At 45.8% G+C, this 18,437-nt stretch overlaps 1 protein-coding gene across 6 annotated transcripts in view; it reads right to left on the bottom strand.

The window, feature by feature from the left end:
• Positions 1 to 18,437, bottom strand: part of PSD3 (pleckstrin and Sec7 domain containing 3) — a 495,595-nt gene that overhangs the window by 307,928 nt on the left and 169,230 nt on the right. For all 6 annotated transcript variants that reach the window (XM_027529597.1, XM_027529598.1, XM_027529599.1 and 3 more), the window contains 2 exons: positions 12,601 to 13,633; positions 7,870 to 8,265 (listed from right to left, as the gene is read on the bottom strand). In XM_027529597.1, coding sequence (XP_027385398.1) covers positions 7,870 to 8,265; positions 12,601 to 13,633 — 1,429 coding nt within the window. The remainder of the gene's footprint in view (positions 1 to 7,869; positions 8,266 to 12,600; positions 13,634 to 18,437) is intronic.

The raw sequence follows: 18,437 nt of genomic DNA, 5'->3' as shown, positions 1-18,437 counted from the left end.
TAATTCTAGATTCGGAGGAAAGTACCCGGGATGGAGGCTCACGCACAGACACATGCAGCACCAGCTGAGGTGTGGGGATTACGAAGTCGAAGCATCTCTCTAACACTCAGGTGTTAGATGGTGGAGATGCGGTTTACATGAATCCTCACTAGCATCGTGAGAAAGATGGCACTCACCTCACCTGGCCACTCAGGTACTGAACAGGGGGGCTCTGCTAGGAGTCTGTGCCAGTTTAGCAAAGACTCTGCACTGTAGTTTACAGAGAGTTTCTAAGATCCAGGGGAGAAAAAGAAAAACAAGATTAAAGCACTGGAAACACACCCATGAGGGGCTCTGAGAAATGGATACTTGTATGTAAAATGCTTTCCAAGAACTTTATTTGGAAAAGGTTTCTGTCTTTTTTCTTCCCCATTGGATCAATGCCCCAAATTTCTCATCCAATGTTGCAGATCTTGTGTTAAGTGAGGTCTGATGAGAGAAACTGTTAGTTTCTTTAAAAGCGAAATAGTGCACTGATATAGGAATAGATTGCTGGATCACCCTGACCAGCTAAACTAGCTGCCAATCAGTTTTTATTTCGAGTTACGATTCTCCGTGTAATAACATGTAACCCCAATGTCCTTTATCATTTGAAGTCTTTCAATACAGTCTTTGATGAAAGGTCATCCACTAAGCCAGCAACCCCAGGCACTCTTCACACCAACGCCCGGGACATTACTTTGTATGTCATACGGTTTAAACTACAGACTTAGAACACTTCTGGGAAACCCCATTTCAAATCCAGGACCATTTCCTTAAGTCACCACCGATCTACACAAGAGACCCCAGCAAGCAGGGAGAGGCCTGTCGAGAGGATGACCACGCCAGCTCCCTGATGACCAGACTCTGCTGGGGACCAGAGGCGGGCATACGCTCTGCCCAGGGGGCATCAGAAAGCCACATGAGCAGCACCAGGGCTCCTATGATCCCCTCTCCAGCCCAGCCTCCCCACGCTCGCCCTCCTGAGCTCAAGTGAGTGTCCCTCTAGATGGGACTCCAAGTTCTCGCACATGAGGGTCCTCCCTCTCCTCAAACAATCTGTGTAAACAGACCCCACTGCCAGGAGCCCTCCTACAAACCCTGCTGCTCTCCCTGACTCCTGCCGTCTCCAGACTTCGTAAGTCATCCACAAGGGTTCAGTTCAGTTGCTCAGTTGTGTCCAACTCTTTGTCATCCCATGGACTGCAGCACGCCAGGCCTCCCTGTCCATTACCAACTCCCTGAGTTTGCTCAGACTCATGTCCATCAAGTCGGTGATGCCATCTAACTATCTCATCCACACTGGAAATCTCACAATCACTTTGACGAAGCCCACACACCCTAGATTCAAACATTCACCAAATCCTGTGTCTTTTTCTTAATTTTCAGGCTTTTGCTTATTTATTTTCTTACATTCCTTAGACTACTACTCAGACTACTGCAAAACTCATGGTAGATTTAAAATGAATATCCACAAACTACAACTTAACAAATTCTTACAAGAGAACTGTAAATTGAGCAACAAGGTTATTTCCATTTGACCAATAAGAAATGGGAGGTTCATCGAAGTGAAACAGCCTGCCCAGGACCATGCAGCCAGCAGAGAGGATGACTTGACCTCCTGTCTTCCGGTCCCAAATCCCCACAGTTACACCACTCCACCAATGTACACTGAATTTTATGAGAGAAAGGGAAGCTTCAGGACACCCATTAACAGGTGTTTCAGACAGCTCTTCTCCAGGTTATTACTGTTGACAGTATTACTATTCTACATTTATATCCTACTGTATGCCAGGCATTGTGAATCCACCTACCTATCTATTCTTGATTTTTCACTTAATGTCATTTGCTTCTAAATAGGTGTTATTCATTCCATTTTATAGTTGGAAAGGTTCCCTGATGCTCTGTAATTTACTCAAAGTCACACCCCTAGTAAGTATCTGAAATAGGATCTGAACCCAGATATGACTGGCTCTGAAACCCTGGAGAGCCTCCACCCTCAGCACCAAGCAGGGACTCCTTTGGAGTTAAAAAAAAAAAAACAACTCACCATCACAACTACTTCAGGAGGCTCAAAGAGAAAATGAAAACTGACTTTCTACAGAAAAACTTCTAAAACATGAGAGGAAAGTCTGAAGACATCACTAGAGCAGGAATAATGAATCGGCAGGCAGGGACGCCTCACCTGATCCCCCAGCACAAGTTCACCAGATCAAGAGCTTTCCCTGTCACCAGCTTAGCTAGCGCCACGCGACTTTAATATTTTACATTATAGTAAAATACCTTCAGGGAAGTCCCAGGACTCAGCACTTTCTCTGGCAGGTTCAGTTAGTCACTCAGTCGTGTCTGACTCTTTGCAACCCCATGGACGGTAGCCCGCCAGGCTCCTCCGTCCATAGGATTCTCCAGGCTAGAATACTGGAGTGGGTCGCCATTTCCTTCTCCAGGGGATCTTCCCAACCCAGGGATCAAACCTGGGTCTCCTGCATTGTAGGCAGTTTCTTTACCGACTGAGCCACCAGGAAAGCCCTCCACTGCCGGGACCCAGGCTCAGCCCCCGTGGGGAACTAAGACACCACAAGCAGCGTGGCACGGCCAAAAAAAGTATTAATTAATTAGTTAAATACCTGCAGGTTTTACGTTTGAATGTCAAAAAATATTTGAAATTTACTTCAACAAATTTCTCTAAACATTGTTTCATGCGACCTTTTCCTAGACAGAAAGACACTAAAGAAAAAGGAAAACTGAGGAAGAAAAAAGCACTTCCAATGTCAGCATCTCATTTGATAAAGGGGGGAAAAGAGGCCGGCAGAAAAACCACAGCTCCAGCTGGAGTGGACGGACTGACTGAGCACTCCCCAGGCATAACAGCTGCACACAGATGTCATCCACCCCTCTGCTGGGCTCCTGGGACTCTGAGCGCCATCTGAAAGAACAACTGGGATGCCAGACATCGAACGTACCTGTTACACCGAAAAAGTAATTTTAAAACGCAGCTCTGTTGTGTATTTCAGAGAACCAAAAGAGAAGCTCCTGCCATATGGCTGTATTTGCTGTCCCTCTTTTCCTCTCTGTCTGAACCGAAGCTCAACAGAAATAAACAACACTCAGCCCCGTTCATGCTCACAGCAGCCGCACGTGTGCCCTGCAGGCCTCAGATCAGGACTCACCGACGGGAGCCACAGTCCTCAGGGGATGGGCCGGCGAAGAAGCACCCAGACATAAAGGAACCCATCGGACACATATAACTGAAAGTCTCTATTTGTCCCTTCTAATTTGGGAGCCATGTGACTGGATTCCACACAGCACCGCTGACCCCATCAGCCCGGGTGCTCCACAGCTGGACCACAAAGGGAGGGATGCTACGCTTTGCTCCTTTTCCAAAATGTCACGTTCCGTTCACGGGGTGAGCTCCTTCCTGATGGGCATGCAGCTCTCAGGCCAACATCAGTGTTCAAGCACCTGAGTGAGCTCCTTCCTGATGGGCATGCAGCTCTCAGGCCAACATCAGTGTTCAAGCACCTGAGAGGATTTAACTATTCCTGCCAGAGCGATTCCAGGATCTTAAGGGGCCTTTTCAGATCCACCTGATAACACAAAGGTGCATAATCCTTTACAAGACAAAGAGTCAGCACACACACTCTTTATGTCCTTCCCAACCTGATTCTAGAGGGTTACTGCTTTGAAGTACTTTCTTCGTTGATGTGAGTGGAGCTCAGTCCCCCTCTGGCCACAAAGCCTGGCTATACCCAGGCCCGGGCGGCAATCCAGATAGGGCATGGAGCTGGGCTGGAGTGCCGCGCGTCCTGGCCACCCTCCCCAGCCAGGCTGCCTCCTACAGGGAGCGAAACAACAGAGAGCAGTGTCATCCACTGTTCAGAAGGAGAAACCACTGTCAGAAACCACCGTGAAATCATCTTGGCTGACAGTAAAAGCAGACGCTGATACAGAAAAGTATTTAAAAATAAATCTATGCAAGGTCAAGCAAAAATACTGTTGTTTTGAGACCGAAATAAATGGTCTCTGGAGCCTGACCGCCTGGGTGGAAATCCTGGGCGTGGCACTGACCATTCCTGTGACTGGGCAATCTACTCAACTGCTCTGAGCCTTAGTTTCCTTATGTGGAAAATCAGAACACTAATGCCCCTTTCTCTTAGCTTATTATGAGAATTAAGAACCTTTTCTTTACTAAAGAAATAAAACCTACGGCATACATACGATGCACACACACAAGATGGTGTTCAGAGACTACCTAAAGTCAGCCTGCAATATTCTCTAACACTTTATGTATCAACATCAATACCTCAGCAGGAACGGGCTTAGTTCTTTTGGTTCAAGTCCAGCTGGAATCAAAGCAGTGTTAGCAGTGTAGCTTAGTCTTATCAGGCCCTCTCCTTTCTGCCTTCTTCAGAGTTCACTTTATCCAACAGAGTCAGATCCCTCAGTCCGCTCCCAAGGAAACAGGAGAGGCCAGTGAGTAGAGATGGAAAGTTGGGCACACACACTTGTTTCATGTACCACTTTTGCTGTGTTGTTTTATCACATTTCTGAATAAATTTTGAGTGTTTTTCTCCTTGAAGCCTTGACTCCCCTGACTAAGGAAAGCCAACTGGGGTGACGGCTGTGTTGTCAGCGTCCTAGTCCAGATTTCCTTAACAGGCTCAATGCCTCTGTCTATGCCTTACCTCTGCGGAGGGATGGTTTGTGCAGAAGAAATTTTTAAAAGCCTGATCATTAATTACCTTAAAAATCTATGGAGACACATTTATCAACGATTTGCAAAATTTTTTTCTGAAATTGAACACATACACCACCAACCACCACCACATCTGTAATTATTAACTCAGACTTCTGGCTCCATAAACATACGGCATGAGAGAAATTAGGGAAATTAGAAAGAATACACATATGAAACCAGGCAGCCTAGAACAGTGAGTGCACCTGGACTGGGAGTCAGGCGACTTGAATTCTGGTACAAGATCTGTCACCAGCTAATGCTACCCCACCCGACTCAGACTCAGATTCTTCACTGTAAAACAGGGCTAGCTAAGGCCCCTTCAAGCTGGAAAATGTTATAACTCTTCAACCTCTGGTGCTACAATTTCTCCAAAGCACCAAGAAGGCAGAGAAGGTAAAGAAACATAGGCAAGTTATTCCAGATTCTCTAAAATCTCTTAGAATCATTGAGTCCATCATACTTTCTAATGAATCACACACACACACACACACACACACACACACACACACACACACCAAAAGCCTCCTGCCAAGCTGGTCTGTCCACATTGCTAGCTGTGCTCAAGGAAGTCGAGATGGTGCGAGAGCTCATCTCTAACGTGCTTCTCATTCAGTACTGGAATTGGATCTCATCGCTGGGCAAGATTTCACAGTCTGACAATGCAGGTGATGCGGCTGAAACTTCAAGTTGGCCTAAAGGACAGTACTGCTAAATCTGGGGTGCTAAAATGATATAACCTACCCCAATACTCTCTCTTAACCACCCAGCTCTGCTGTACTAATGACTGGCACTCATGCTGGCAGCAGTGATGGCCGCTGCTTGTTCCAGGTCTCTGCAAACCACTGCCTTGCTGCGTTTGTGCTGTGCTGTGTTTAGTCGCTCAGTCATGTCCGACTCTTTGCGACCCCATGGACTGTAGCTCTCCAGGCTCCTCTGTCCATCAGGATTCTCCAGGCAAGAATACTGGAGTGGGTTGCCATGCCCTCCTCCAGGGGATCTTCCCAAACCAGGGATGGAACCCCGGTCTCCCGCATTGCAGGTGAATTCTTCACCATATGAGCCACCAGGGAAGCCCAAGAATACTGGAATGGGTAGCCTAACCCTTCTCCAGGGGACTATCCCAACCCAGGAATCAAACCAGGGTCTCCTGCATTGCACGTGGATTCTTTACCAGCTGAACTACTAGGGAATCCCTTGCCGAGTTTCAGTTCAGTTCAGTCGCTCAGTCATGTCCGACTCTTTTCGACCTCATGGACTGCAGCACACCATCCTGTCCATCACCAACTCCTGGAGTTTACTCAAATGCATGTCCATTGAGTCGGTGATATCATCCAATCATCTCATCCTCTGTTGTCCCCTTCTCCTCCCGCCTTCAATCTTTCCCACCATCAGGGTCTTTTCCAAGGAGTCAGTTCTCCGCATCAGGTGGCCAAAGTATTTTCAACATCAGTCCTTCCAATGAACATCAGGACTGATTTCCTTTAGGATGGACTGGCTGGATCTCCTTGCAGAGTTTACCCTCCCTGTGGTTTCTGTAGCAAAGCCTCTCAGCCCAAAATACTTCAGCTCCAACCTATTTCAGATCTGTAATATCAATACCTTCAACTCACTCCAGAAAGCTGGATTGGAATTTCAGTGAAATTATCTGCATTTTATCACAACTTATAGTTACCAGAGACAATGGAGAAACTAAAGGACTAAAGTGGCACCGTCCACCCAAGGACCTCCCCTCTCAGGGAGGTCCCCTCAGAGACACCCCTCTCTCAGGCCCCTTCTACAAACATCCCCCTCAGAGATGCACCCTTCCCTCACGGACACCCCCTCTTATAGATCCAGGAAGTCTAAATGCGGCTTCATCAGCCAGTTCTAGTTCACGCATGTGCTCTGGCTCCTACTCTGTACCAGGCACTGTGCTAGCGTTTTAATCTATATTAACTCTTTAAATCCCATGGCCACACAGCATACTACATATCATTGACCCTGCTATGCAAATAAACAAAAGCGGTTTCAGAAAGAATAAGCGGCTTATCCAAGAAATTCAGACCACAGTCTTCTGCCTCTGAGACTGTGTGACCCAAGAGGACAACGAACACCCATGGTCTATTTCACATGGCGATGCATAGCTGCGGTGTTACCATGTGCCAGTCTTGAGCATGTCATCCAGTGAACTATAAACCTACAAATCACTAATAGGAAATGCTTAACACAGGGCAGACTGGTCATCAAAACAGGCTCAGTAGAAACCTGACATTTTTTCATACAACTTTCAAATAGTTTATCCCCATTTACCCTCCCCCTCACCACCCCAATCAGGAAAAAAAATAGTAAAACTAAATTCATAAAATCATTAGGAAGTTTAGCATTCTCTGCCCACTTATAGAGATGCTGAAGGACAGGTCAATGACCCCAGAGTGATGAACAAGAAGAGATGAAATGCTGGATAATCCATAAAAAGACAGAGAATCACTAAAGGATAGCACAACACATAAATCCTACGTAACTTCTCATTTTGTGTTCCAAGCAGACTTAAAACATATAGTAAAGAGAGAAAATAAATATGGCGTTGACCAAGGGATCAAACCTATCAAGCCTCCTTATCATTGGATCCTCTCACACTGTCCCAGGAGGACATCCCAGCAGAATGGGACCTCACAGAGCCAAGGGCCAAAAGAGACCGTAGTCACTGTCTAAACCAACACCCTCAACTGACAATCAGGGAACCTCCGGCCTAGTCAAAAACCCGCCCAAGCAGTCAAGCCATGCCAGAGGCAGAAGGCAAGCAGAGCTCTCCTGAGGCCCCTTCCAGCACCGGGCCGGGCTGTGGCCACCAAAGCTGCATCCTAGGCGCTAATACCCACTCACCACCCACAGAATCTGCTCAGGACCCAGTTCACCTGTGGGAATACAAGACATACTGCCAAACAGAATGCCCATAGGTTGCCAATTTGGCAAACCACTAAACTGTACTCTACCTGCGCCAAAAAGTCATTCACTTACATCCACGGAAACTGGCCCAATGCTTTCCAAAGAGGTTCCACACTCAGATTTCCCAAAGGGGAAAAAAAAATGCTACAAAAACCACCAGCATGAAATTAAGAGATCGGGACCAGTACCTTCCCCAGAAAGCGATCTCTGGGGTGCCTTTCGAGTAGATGGAGTTACTGGAGCCACTCAGCCCGTTGGCGATCCCACTGGAAGAGCCCATCACTATCCCGCCATCTGCCGAGATGCTCAGGACGTCCTGCTGTGCTCCCACCGACGTCCTCTCGAGGAACTGCCCGCCTTCCTTAATGCGCTGCTGTATCATTGGAGTCAGGGGCATTTCAAAGCTGAAGTAGCTATCAGGCTCTGAATACAAAGTCTCCAAGGACTCAGCACTGTAGTATAAAGAGGTGTTGTCTAAAATGGTCTCGAACTGGGAGCTGTACACGTCAGTGGAGTCCTCTGCGTATCCGGACCCAAGGATGTCATCATCTCTGCCCCGCAAGTGCTCCGCTTGCTCAAGAATCCTGGAAAGCACATCGAAGTGAAGAATTTCAATACTAGGTTAACTTTTTCATTTTACTCTCTCCTCTCCCACCGTATGAAAAGGTAGCATAGCACATCGAAGTGAAGAGTTTCACACTAGGTTAACTTTTTCATTTTACTCTCTCCTCCCACCGTATGAAAAGGTAGCATAGCACATCGAAGTGAAGAGTTTCACACTAGGTTAACTTTTTCATTTTACTCTCTCCTCTCCCACCGTATGAAAAGGTAGCATAGCACATCGAAGTGAAGAGTTTCATATCAGGTTAACTTTTTCATTTTACTCTCTCCTCCCACCGTATGAAAAGGTAGCATAGCACATCGAAGTGAAGAGTTTCATATCAGGTTAACTTTTTCATTTTACTCTCTCCTCCCACCGTATGAAAAGGTAGCATTCTGTGGAGCTAGCGCCTGTATTCAGTTGGTTTATGTCAATTTTTAACCTTTAGGTTGAGTACATCATGCGAAATGCTGGACGAATCACAAGCTGGAATCAAGATTGCCGGGAGAAATATCAATAACCTCAGATATGCAGATGACACCACCCTTATGGCAGAAAGTGAGGAACTGAAGAAACTTTTGATGAAAGTGAAAGAGGAGAGTGAAAAAGCTGGCTAAAAGCTCAACATTCAAAAAACGAAGATCATGGCATCCAGTCCAATCACTTCATGGCAAATAGACGGGGAGACAATGGAAACAGTGACAGACTTTATTTTGGGGCTCCAAAATCAATGTGGATGGTGACTGCAGCCATTAAATTAAAAGACGCTTACTACTTGAAGAATAGCTATGACCAACCTAAACAGTGTATTGAAAATCAGAGACATCACTTTGCCGATAAACGTCTGTATGGTCAAAGCTATGGTTTTTCCAGTAGTCATGTACAGGTGTGAGAGCTGGACTATAAAGAAAGCTGAATGCCGCAGAATTGATGCTTTTGAACTGTGGTGTTGGAGAAGACTCTTGAGAGTCCCTTGGACTGCAAGGAGATCTAACCAGTCAATCCTAAAGGAAATCAGTCCTGAATATTCATTGGAAGGACTGATGCTGAAGCTCCAATAGGTTGGCCATCTGATGCAAAGAGCTGACTCGTTAGATAAGACTCTAACGCTGGGAAAGAGTGAAGATAGAAGGAGAAGGAGGCAACAGAGGATGAGATGGTTGGATGGCACCACTGACTCAATGGACATGAGTTTGAACAAGCTCCGGGAGATAGTGAAGGACAGAGAAGCCTGGCATGCTGCAATCCACGAGCTCTCAAATAGTCAGACACAACTTAGTGAGTGAACAACAACAACAAAATATCAATACATTTGGGAAGGAAGACATTATAGAAACATGTTCAGGTTGAAAAAACTCTTAGCACACATATGCTGGGCTATCCTCTATACAATTTAATATGCTTTCAAACTAGCTCCTAGTATGTGAATACACCAAGTCCAACAAACATTTGAATAAAATATTAAATTCTCATTTAGCCCCCTGAACTCCTCAAATTCAAAGTAACAGCTACTATCAGTCCTAATTTTAACAGAAGATGATAAATATATTGTGTAAATTTGGCTGACTAAAAATACACTTATGCTGTCACTCAGTCGTGTCCGACTCTTTGGGACCCCATGGACTGCAGCCCACCAGGCTCCTCTGTCCATGGGGATTCTCCAGGTAAGAATACTAGACTGGGTTGTCATGCCCTTCTCCAGGGGATCTTCCCAACCCAGGGATAGAACCCAGGTCTCCTGCACTGCAGGCAGTTTTTTTATCGTCTGAACCACCAGGAAGGCCCCAAAAATACACTAAGCTTTCATAAGTCCTGTTAATATTTTCTGATTAAATAAGACCAATAGCCCTCAAGAACTCATGGGCTGCCCCCTGGTGACAATAAGACAACACTGCAGAGAGAGTTAGGTTGAGAAACAGCCAGTGAATGACCTTGAAGGAAAAAAAAAAAAAAAGCCCACAAACATGTTTACTACTAGGCTAATAAACAAAACAGTGAAAACCTAGGAAAAATATACAAGTTAATATCCTTGGGACATTAATTAATATGCAGCCTGTTTTTCAAATATTAAAAATGAACATTAAGACAACTAAATAAAACGTTAAAGCTCAGTATGAGAAAGAAGACAATAGACAATAGAGCTGAATCTGGATGTGCCAAGGACTAGCCAAGCCTCAGATATCTATAAGCAGAAATAAAATAGAGAACAGGAATAAAACTACCTGGTAAGTAACCCACCTTCCTAGGTATTACCAGGATTCACATTCAACAGTACAGTTGTCTCTGCTATTTTTAAGTTACTGGAAAAGTGAAAGTTAGTTGCTCAGGCGTGTCTGACTCTTTGTGACCCTGTGGACTGTAGCCTGCCAGGATCCTCTGTCCATAGAGTTTTTCAGGCAAGTATACTCGAGTGGGTAGCCATTCCCCTATCCAGAGGATCTTCCAGACCCACGGATCAAACCTGAGTCTCCTGCCTTACAGGCAGCTTCTTTACTGCCTGAGCTGCCAGGGAAGCCAAATTACTGGTCCACCCCAAACCAAATAGTATTCTGGGTCCCAAGTCCTCGTGGCTCCTCAGGGCATTAGCAGTGAGGTGGAAAGCTCAGGGATGGAGCCCTCACCCCACCCTGCTCACCTCCCCCGACCCGCTCAGGGATGAAGCCCTCACCCCACCCCTGCTCACCCCCCCACCCGATCGCTCAGGGATGAAGCCCTCACCCCACCCCTGCTCACCGCCCCCCACCTGCCCCCAGCTGCGAGGGTCCAGCCACACCGCTACACCTCAAAAGGAGCCCGGAGGCCTCCGCATCATGGGTTCCAGGAAGCACACTCCCTTAGCGACAGCAGCCCTCCTTTGCCAGCCCGTGTGGCTCCCTCTGCCTAGAGTATTCTCCCCATTCTCTGCCCCGCAAACTTCTACTGAATCCTGAAGTCTCAGCCGAATCACCACTTATGCAGACAGGCCTTCCCCAAGCCATCAATTGAATCAGCCTCTCTCCTGCATTCAATGTGTCCCTTCTTCTCCTTTATAGAACCCAACACAATAGAAGGCCCTATCATTATTAACGTGTCTACCTTTAGCAGTAAATTTCATGAGGTCAGGGACCAGAGGTCATGTCTACTTTCCACGTTTGTTTGTTTTTTTCCTGACCACACCACAGAGCTAGTGGGATCTGAGTTTCCAACCAGAGAAGGAACGCATGCCCCCTGCAGAGGAGGCACAGAGGCCAATCACAGGACCACCAGGGAATCCCCAGGGCCATGTCCATTTTGAACATTCCTTTCATGCCCAGCATCTCTAGCCATATCAAGGACACAGCAGACAACCGAAAACCATTTGTGGAAGGACAGGAGGAATGAATGAATAAACCGCAGACACACAGACCCCAGTGGGAGGGTAACTGCGGAGCCACGTGCCACATAGCAGGGCGCCTTCCGAGGAAGTCTGGAGGCTTTCTGTGTAGGGAGGTGGGGAGGGCAGGGAGAGGAGCCCTGACAGCGGATCTGTTAGTCAACTGCGCAGCAAAAGGCATCTCCTTACAACAAATAAGCAAGACCCTTCAGGCTTGACACACATTCTCCCATGTGAACTACCGAAGTTCATATCACGGGAGACGAGATGGCACACGTTTGAAATGACTTTGCGGAAAGGAGCACTCTACGGCCAGGCCACGAGCAAAGGAAGAGAAGGCGGACAGGCACGGCTTCCATTTCTCCAGGCTCTCAGCTGGTATGGACGCCAGAAATGTAGAGAAAGCCTGGGAAATACCATATGATGCCAGGTTTAGTCATCAGGGCCATAATCCAAATGAGCTGCTTGCGAGAAGAGAGTCCCACGTCCGTGCCATGAACAACGGAACTCTGACCTCCTCATGGCCTCTCTAAACCTAGAAAACTGAGGCAGCCCACACCGAAGGCTCTGCGCTCCTACATGTACAGGGGCTGTTTGCAGACAATGGGGCTGTACCCAGAAGTGCCTGAGCTAGGCTGTGACAGCTACTGGATGTGCCAGAAGAGCCCAGACCTTTCCACAATTAACTTTCCTTATGAAAGATAATTGTGGGATGTTTAGTTATGGTGATGCTGGAGAACTTGAAACCTGTCAAATACAAAAAAAAAAATCAGAAATGGGTCCGCCCAGTTTAAGGTTCACGGTCTCCCCATATGGACAACTTTACAGCAACCGCTTTACACATCTTGAGACCTTAGAAGCACCGCAGCACACGTCACTTCCCTTCCATTCTGCAGAGGATGCTGTGAACCTCACTGTGGAGGGCACACAGCAGACATCACAGCCAGCGGGGCCCTGGGAACTCACCTTTCCCCGGCCCTCTCTGGTTCAGCTCTCCTCTCCAGGTGCTCCTTGTCCTCCCTTAGGAAGACTTCATCCTCTACCGTCTCAAGCAGAGGCTCGGGGGGACACGGCCTCTCAGGAGGAGCTGGGTCACGCAGAGCGGCAGATGAGATGAGGTGGCTGTGCACTTTGGAAAACTCTCTGCTTTCGGGAGGGGCTGTCCTTCCCGGTGGCGTCTGAGCATCCGCGGGGCGCCGGCTCTCTCTCTCCTCCCCTCCGGTCCACAGTGTGTCCACCCCTTGAAACGCCACATGCTTGCCCTGGCCCGGGCGTCCTGGAGCACATTGCCCGGGGTGCTCTCTCTGGTCAGACCTCCTCTCTCTCAACAAACCAGCACCGCCCGCCGAGCTGGGGGTCGCGGGGCTGCCCACCAAGGATGCTGGACCAGCTGGCTCTTGCACGTGGACAGCCCCCTTTCTTCCATTACTAGCTCTTAGGGATGGCTCTGCTTGAATCTCTCCAGTTAATAGTGCAGTCAGATCCTCCTGGATGCTCAAATAAAAATGTTCCTCAGTCGGAACTTTGGCTGAAAGAGGTATGTCGGGCGACTTTTCGCAGCCAGCAGGGAACAGTGCGTGGGCTTTCCGTGCCTTATGACTGGCGGTGTCTGGCTCCTGCCCCCCCTGCTGAGCTGGAAAAGTAGAAACCGCAGCCCCATCCAGTACCTTTGTAGCCTGCGACGTTCCTGAAGCTATTCTGGCTTCTGTGGCCTTCAGAGCTGAAATCAGAGAGTCAATGGGTTGTAAACTTGGTTCCTTGAAGTGACTTTGAGATGGGAGCCCTCTGACATCTTTTGGTCCTCCGGTGACAGTGACAGGCCCAGAGTGATGGCCAGCAAGGGGCTGGGCCCCCTGCGGGCCCCCCGGGCAGCGCAGCAGAGACTCGGCATCAAACTCCAGAGAGGCTCTCAGGCCTTCTCCACTTGCCTCCATGGTCCCATACTCCGGAAACTCATTCGTGACATTCGGGGGGAGTAAAGTGCTTCCTCCATGATCACCTACAAAGAGAAGAGAAGAGACACGTGACTCCTTCTGAACAGCACATTCCCGTGTGTGTGAATCAATTCCCACACATATCAGGCGCTCATTCATCCTCAGGTGACCCTTTCACTGGCTCCTCCCCCACCCTCTGCAACACAAGCTGCTCAACACGCTGCCGGGGGGTCCCCTCCACTGGGCTTACACACGAGAACCCACAGAGGTTCTGGCATACACAGAGGCAATCCAATTTAACCCAGCTTCTTTCCCACACATGCAACTCGGTTGCTGCATATGCAAAAACAGGTTAAAATAAGGATATGTATCCCTTTCCAAATATCGCTCATGAAATAGCAAGTAAAATATTTATACTGGGCACAACAACAAATTGCCTTGTGACTGAACTAACAGGATCGCTGCAGTGCAATCTCTGAGACGGAGCCCCAAGGAAAAAAGACATGATCTATTTAAAGTTAGCAAATATTTTTTTCAGCTGGAAACTTCCCCTGCACTGTGGGATTTCTGTGGGGGGAAAAGATGCTTTCAGAACATCTCTGGGGAATGAGAGTGAAGTCAAAATTGAAGAGGAAAATTGATGTATAAAGAAAGATTTCCGGGATCCCAGCTGCATGAAATTTAAGCAGCATCTTATGCAGAACCCCAGTATACGAAGCAGTAAAAACAACAGTATATATTTACTATATAGGATCCAATTAACAACCTTTTCTTATTACAATGGCAGTCACTGAGAAAAATGAAGACATCCTGACAAACACAATTTTAAATCGAGGATTTCTGGATAACAGTCCTATCACCCCAGGATTCAGTCTCCTTCTGAACTTGGTTTTGGTTACCTCGTATTGAGAGTATTCTCATGTGCTCTGGAAATGCAGCGTCCTCGCCTAGACGGCTTTATGACGAGGACACCTGCTGCTTCTGTTACTGCTTTTCAAGCACTGCAAGCCGCAACCTTCCTATTCAGTGAGACATTTGACAGCTGTCTGAATATATACAAGGAAATGACGTGAAAGACTTGATTCCAAGGCATATATGCAAAGCGACGTAACTTGGAAACGTGAGTTAGCATCTGGTATACACAGTACGGAAAAACTGATAAACAGGAATACATCTTGGAGTGTGTTCTGTTTCGCATCTTATTTTTTAATAAATTTGAAATATATTTTTAAATTAAATTGGAATCAACCTTGATGGGATCCAAGCAGCACTTCTCTGTGATGGCAGCATTTTATAACACCTTCAAAAACAGACCTCAGAGGATATGGCTTGCTGAAATCTGAGGAGGGAGGAAGTTTCAAACTCTGATCTTGAAAAGGAACAGAGTTAAAAGCAATCAAGATTTCTCTTCCTGTGGTATATTGACACTTTAGATATTTCAATGAAGAATGTGATAGGACTTTTAATTTTTCCCCTTTTAAGATTCAGTTATCTTTAATATATCATAAAATTGTGTGAGCATCACCACTATCTAACTCCAGAACATTTTCATCACCTCCCAGCACCACCAAAAAAACCCTCTATTAACTGTCACTCTTCAAGCCCTGGTAAATACCATCCTACCTTCTGTCTATAGATCTGCGTGTTCTACTTCATATCAACAGAATTACACAATACGTGACATTGTCTTTTTTTTACATGGCACAGTGGTTTCAAGGTTCATCCTTGTACCTTCTTTCCACTCATCTGCTGATGGGCATTGGTGTTATTTTCACATTTTGGCTGTTATGAATAATGAACATCTGTGAACAGGTTTTTGTGTCTACATTTATTTTCAATTCTCTTGGATACACACCTATGAGTGGATTCTGCGTCACATGGTAACTCTGTGTTTAATGTTTGGAGAAAGCGCCCGTTTTCCAAAGCAACTGCACCATTTTATATTTCTACCAGCAAAGTCTGAGGGTTCTAACACTGTCCATATTCTTATCACAGCTGTCATGGTGGATGTGGAAGGCCACCTCACTGCGGTTGTGATTTGCATTTCCCTAGTGAGAAGGGAACGGCAACCCACTCCAGTATTCTTGGCTGGAGAACCCTACGGACAGAGGATCCTGGTGGTCTACAGTTCAGGGGGTGGCACAGAGTCAGACATGACTAAAGTGACTTAGCACATACGTGCACAGTGGTTAATGGTGTTGAGAATCTTGTCACATGCTTGTTGGCCATTTGTATGGGTTCTTCAGAGAAATATCCATTCAAATCCTTTGCCCATTTTATAACTGGATAACTTCTCTTTTCATTTTTGAGTTGTAAGAAAGTGAAGAAAAACTAAAGAGCCTCTTGATGAAAGTGAAAGAGGAGTGAAAAAGTTGGCTTAAAGCTCAACATTCAGAAAACTAAGATCATGGCATCTGGTCCCATCACTTCATGGCAAATAGATGGGGAAACAGTGGAAACAGTGTCAGACTTTATTTTTCTGGGCTCCAAAATCACTGCAGATGGTGATTACAGCCATGAAATTAAAAGATGCTTACTCCTTGGAAGGAAAGTTATGACCAACCTAGACAGCATATTCAAAAGCAGAGACATTACTTTGCCAACAAAGGTCCATCTAGTCAAGGCTATGGTTTTCCAGGTGGTCATGTATGGATATAGAGTTGGACTGTGAAGAAAGCTGAGCGCAGAAGAATTGATGCTTTTGAACTGTGGTGTTGGAGAAGACTCTTGAGAGTCCCTTGGACTGCAAGAAGATCCAACCAGTCCATTCTGAAGGAGATCAGTCCTGGGTGTTTATTGGAAGGACTGATGTTGCAGCTGAAACTCCAATACTTTGGCTACCTGCTGCAAAGAGCTGACTCATTGGAAAAGACCCTGATGGTAAGAAAGATTGAGGGCAGGAGGAGAAGGGGATAACAGAGGATGAGACGGTTGGATGGCATCATCGACTCGATGGACATGGGTTTGGGTGAACTCCAGCAGTTGGTGATGGACAGGGAGGCCTGGCGTGCTGCGGTTCATGGTGTCGCAAAGAGTCAGACTCCACTGAGCGACTGAACTGAATTGAACTAAAGAATCCTTTATATATTCTGAACAGAAGTTCCTTATCAGACATATACTTTGCAAATATTTTCTTCCATCCTGTGGGTTGTCTTTCCAGTTAGTTTATGGTGCCTTTTTGAAGCACAATTCTTTTTTTAATTTTGATAAAATCCAACTTATCTATTTTTTTATTTTGTTGCTTAGGTGTTTGGTGTCATAAGTAACAATTTATTGTCTAATCCAAGGTCACAAAGATTTATTCTTTTTTTAAGAGTTTTACATGTAGTTAGCTACTACATGTAGACCTTCGATCCATTCTGAGTTAACATTTTACAAGGTGTGGAGATATAACTTCACTCTGTCGCATGTGGCTATCCACTTGTCTGAGCACTGCTGTTGAAAAACCTATTATTTCCCCCACTGAACTGCAATAATACCCTTGAAGAAAATCAGCTGACCATAAATGTGAAGGTTCGTGTCTGGACTCTGAATTCTACTCCACTGAGCCCAAAGCCAGTGTAACACCATCTTGATTACCATAGCTGCGCAGAAGTAAAACCAGTAAGTGTGCATTCTCCTGCTCTGTTCTTCCTCTTCCCGCTTGTTGTGGCTACTCTGGGCCCCTGGCATTTCCCGTATGAATTTTCGGATCAGCTGCCAGACAGCTGAAACTGTCACAGAGGCTGGGATGAGTCTGTGGAGCACTGCATCCTGACAATATTACTATCAGGTCTTTTGACCCACAACTACAGGATGTCTCTCCATTTAATTTTCTTTCGTTTCTTTTAACATCTTTTTGTTTCAAATGTACAAGTTTTACACTACTTTTGTTATAATGACTCCCCTAAGTATTTTCTTTTTGACGCTATTATAAGTAGAATTTTTTTCCATTTCAGATCCTTCACTGCTAGCATATAGAAATACAGCTGGTTGCCGAACTTAGAAGTTCTAATGGTTTCTTTGTGGATTCCTTAGGCTTTCCGATATACAAGATCATGTTATCTGTGATCAGAGGAAGTTTTACTTTTTTTCTTTCTTATCTGGATGCCTTTTATTTCTTTTTCTTGCCTAACAGCACTGGCCAGAACCTCCAGTACAATGTTGCCCCAAAGTGAGAGCTAGATGTCTGTGTGTTGTTCTGGATCTTACGAGAAAGCTTTCAGTCTTCCCCCATGAAGTATGATGTTAGCTGTGGGGTTTTCACAAATGCCCTGTATCAGGATAAGGAAGATCCCTTTTATCTCTAGTTTATCAAGTGTTTCTATCATGAAAAGCTACCAATTTTGTCAATTTTTTTTTCTCTGTCAGTTGAGATTCCCATGTGGAGTCTGTCTTTTATTCTGGTAAGAGTGTATTACATCAACAGACTTCTATATACTGAACCAACCTTGCATTCTTGGAATAAATGCTACTTGGTCATGCTGTAGAATCCTTTCTTACATGTTGCTAGATTCAGCTTTCTAGTATTTTGCACCTGTATTCATAAACGTACTGGGCCTACTGCCATGCACTGTCTCGTTTGGGCAGTAACGTTGGCGTCAGAAAATAATTTGCGAAGTATTGGCATTTGTTTACATCTTTTTACATGTTTTTAAGAACAGTTTTCATATTTTACACTTTTTTGGCTTTTAACAGTTTTTTCTTCCTTAATCATATGGGGGACTTAAAATTCTTCTGGCAGTTTAAAAGCTATAAATTTATTGCTAAAATACAAAGAAAGAAAAAAGTATACTATCCAAAAGCATAGGCTTTTGTAACGTAGTAAAATAGCTTTAAATTATTAGAGAAGTACTTAGTTCACAGGGGGAAATATTTCCTATAGATGTT

This window comes from Bos indicus x Bos taurus, chromosome 27 (genome assembly GCF_003369695.1).
Source record: "Bos indicus x Bos taurus breed Angus x Brahman F1 hybrid chromosome 27, Bos_hybrid_MaternalHap_v2.0, whole genome shotgun sequence".
NCBI lineage: Eukaryota > Metazoa > Chordata > Mammalia > Artiodactyla > Bovidae > Bos > Bos indicus x Bos taurus.
The sequence above is the reverse complement of the archived record's forward strand: the minus strand, read 5'-3'. Positions and strand labels throughout refer to the sequence as shown.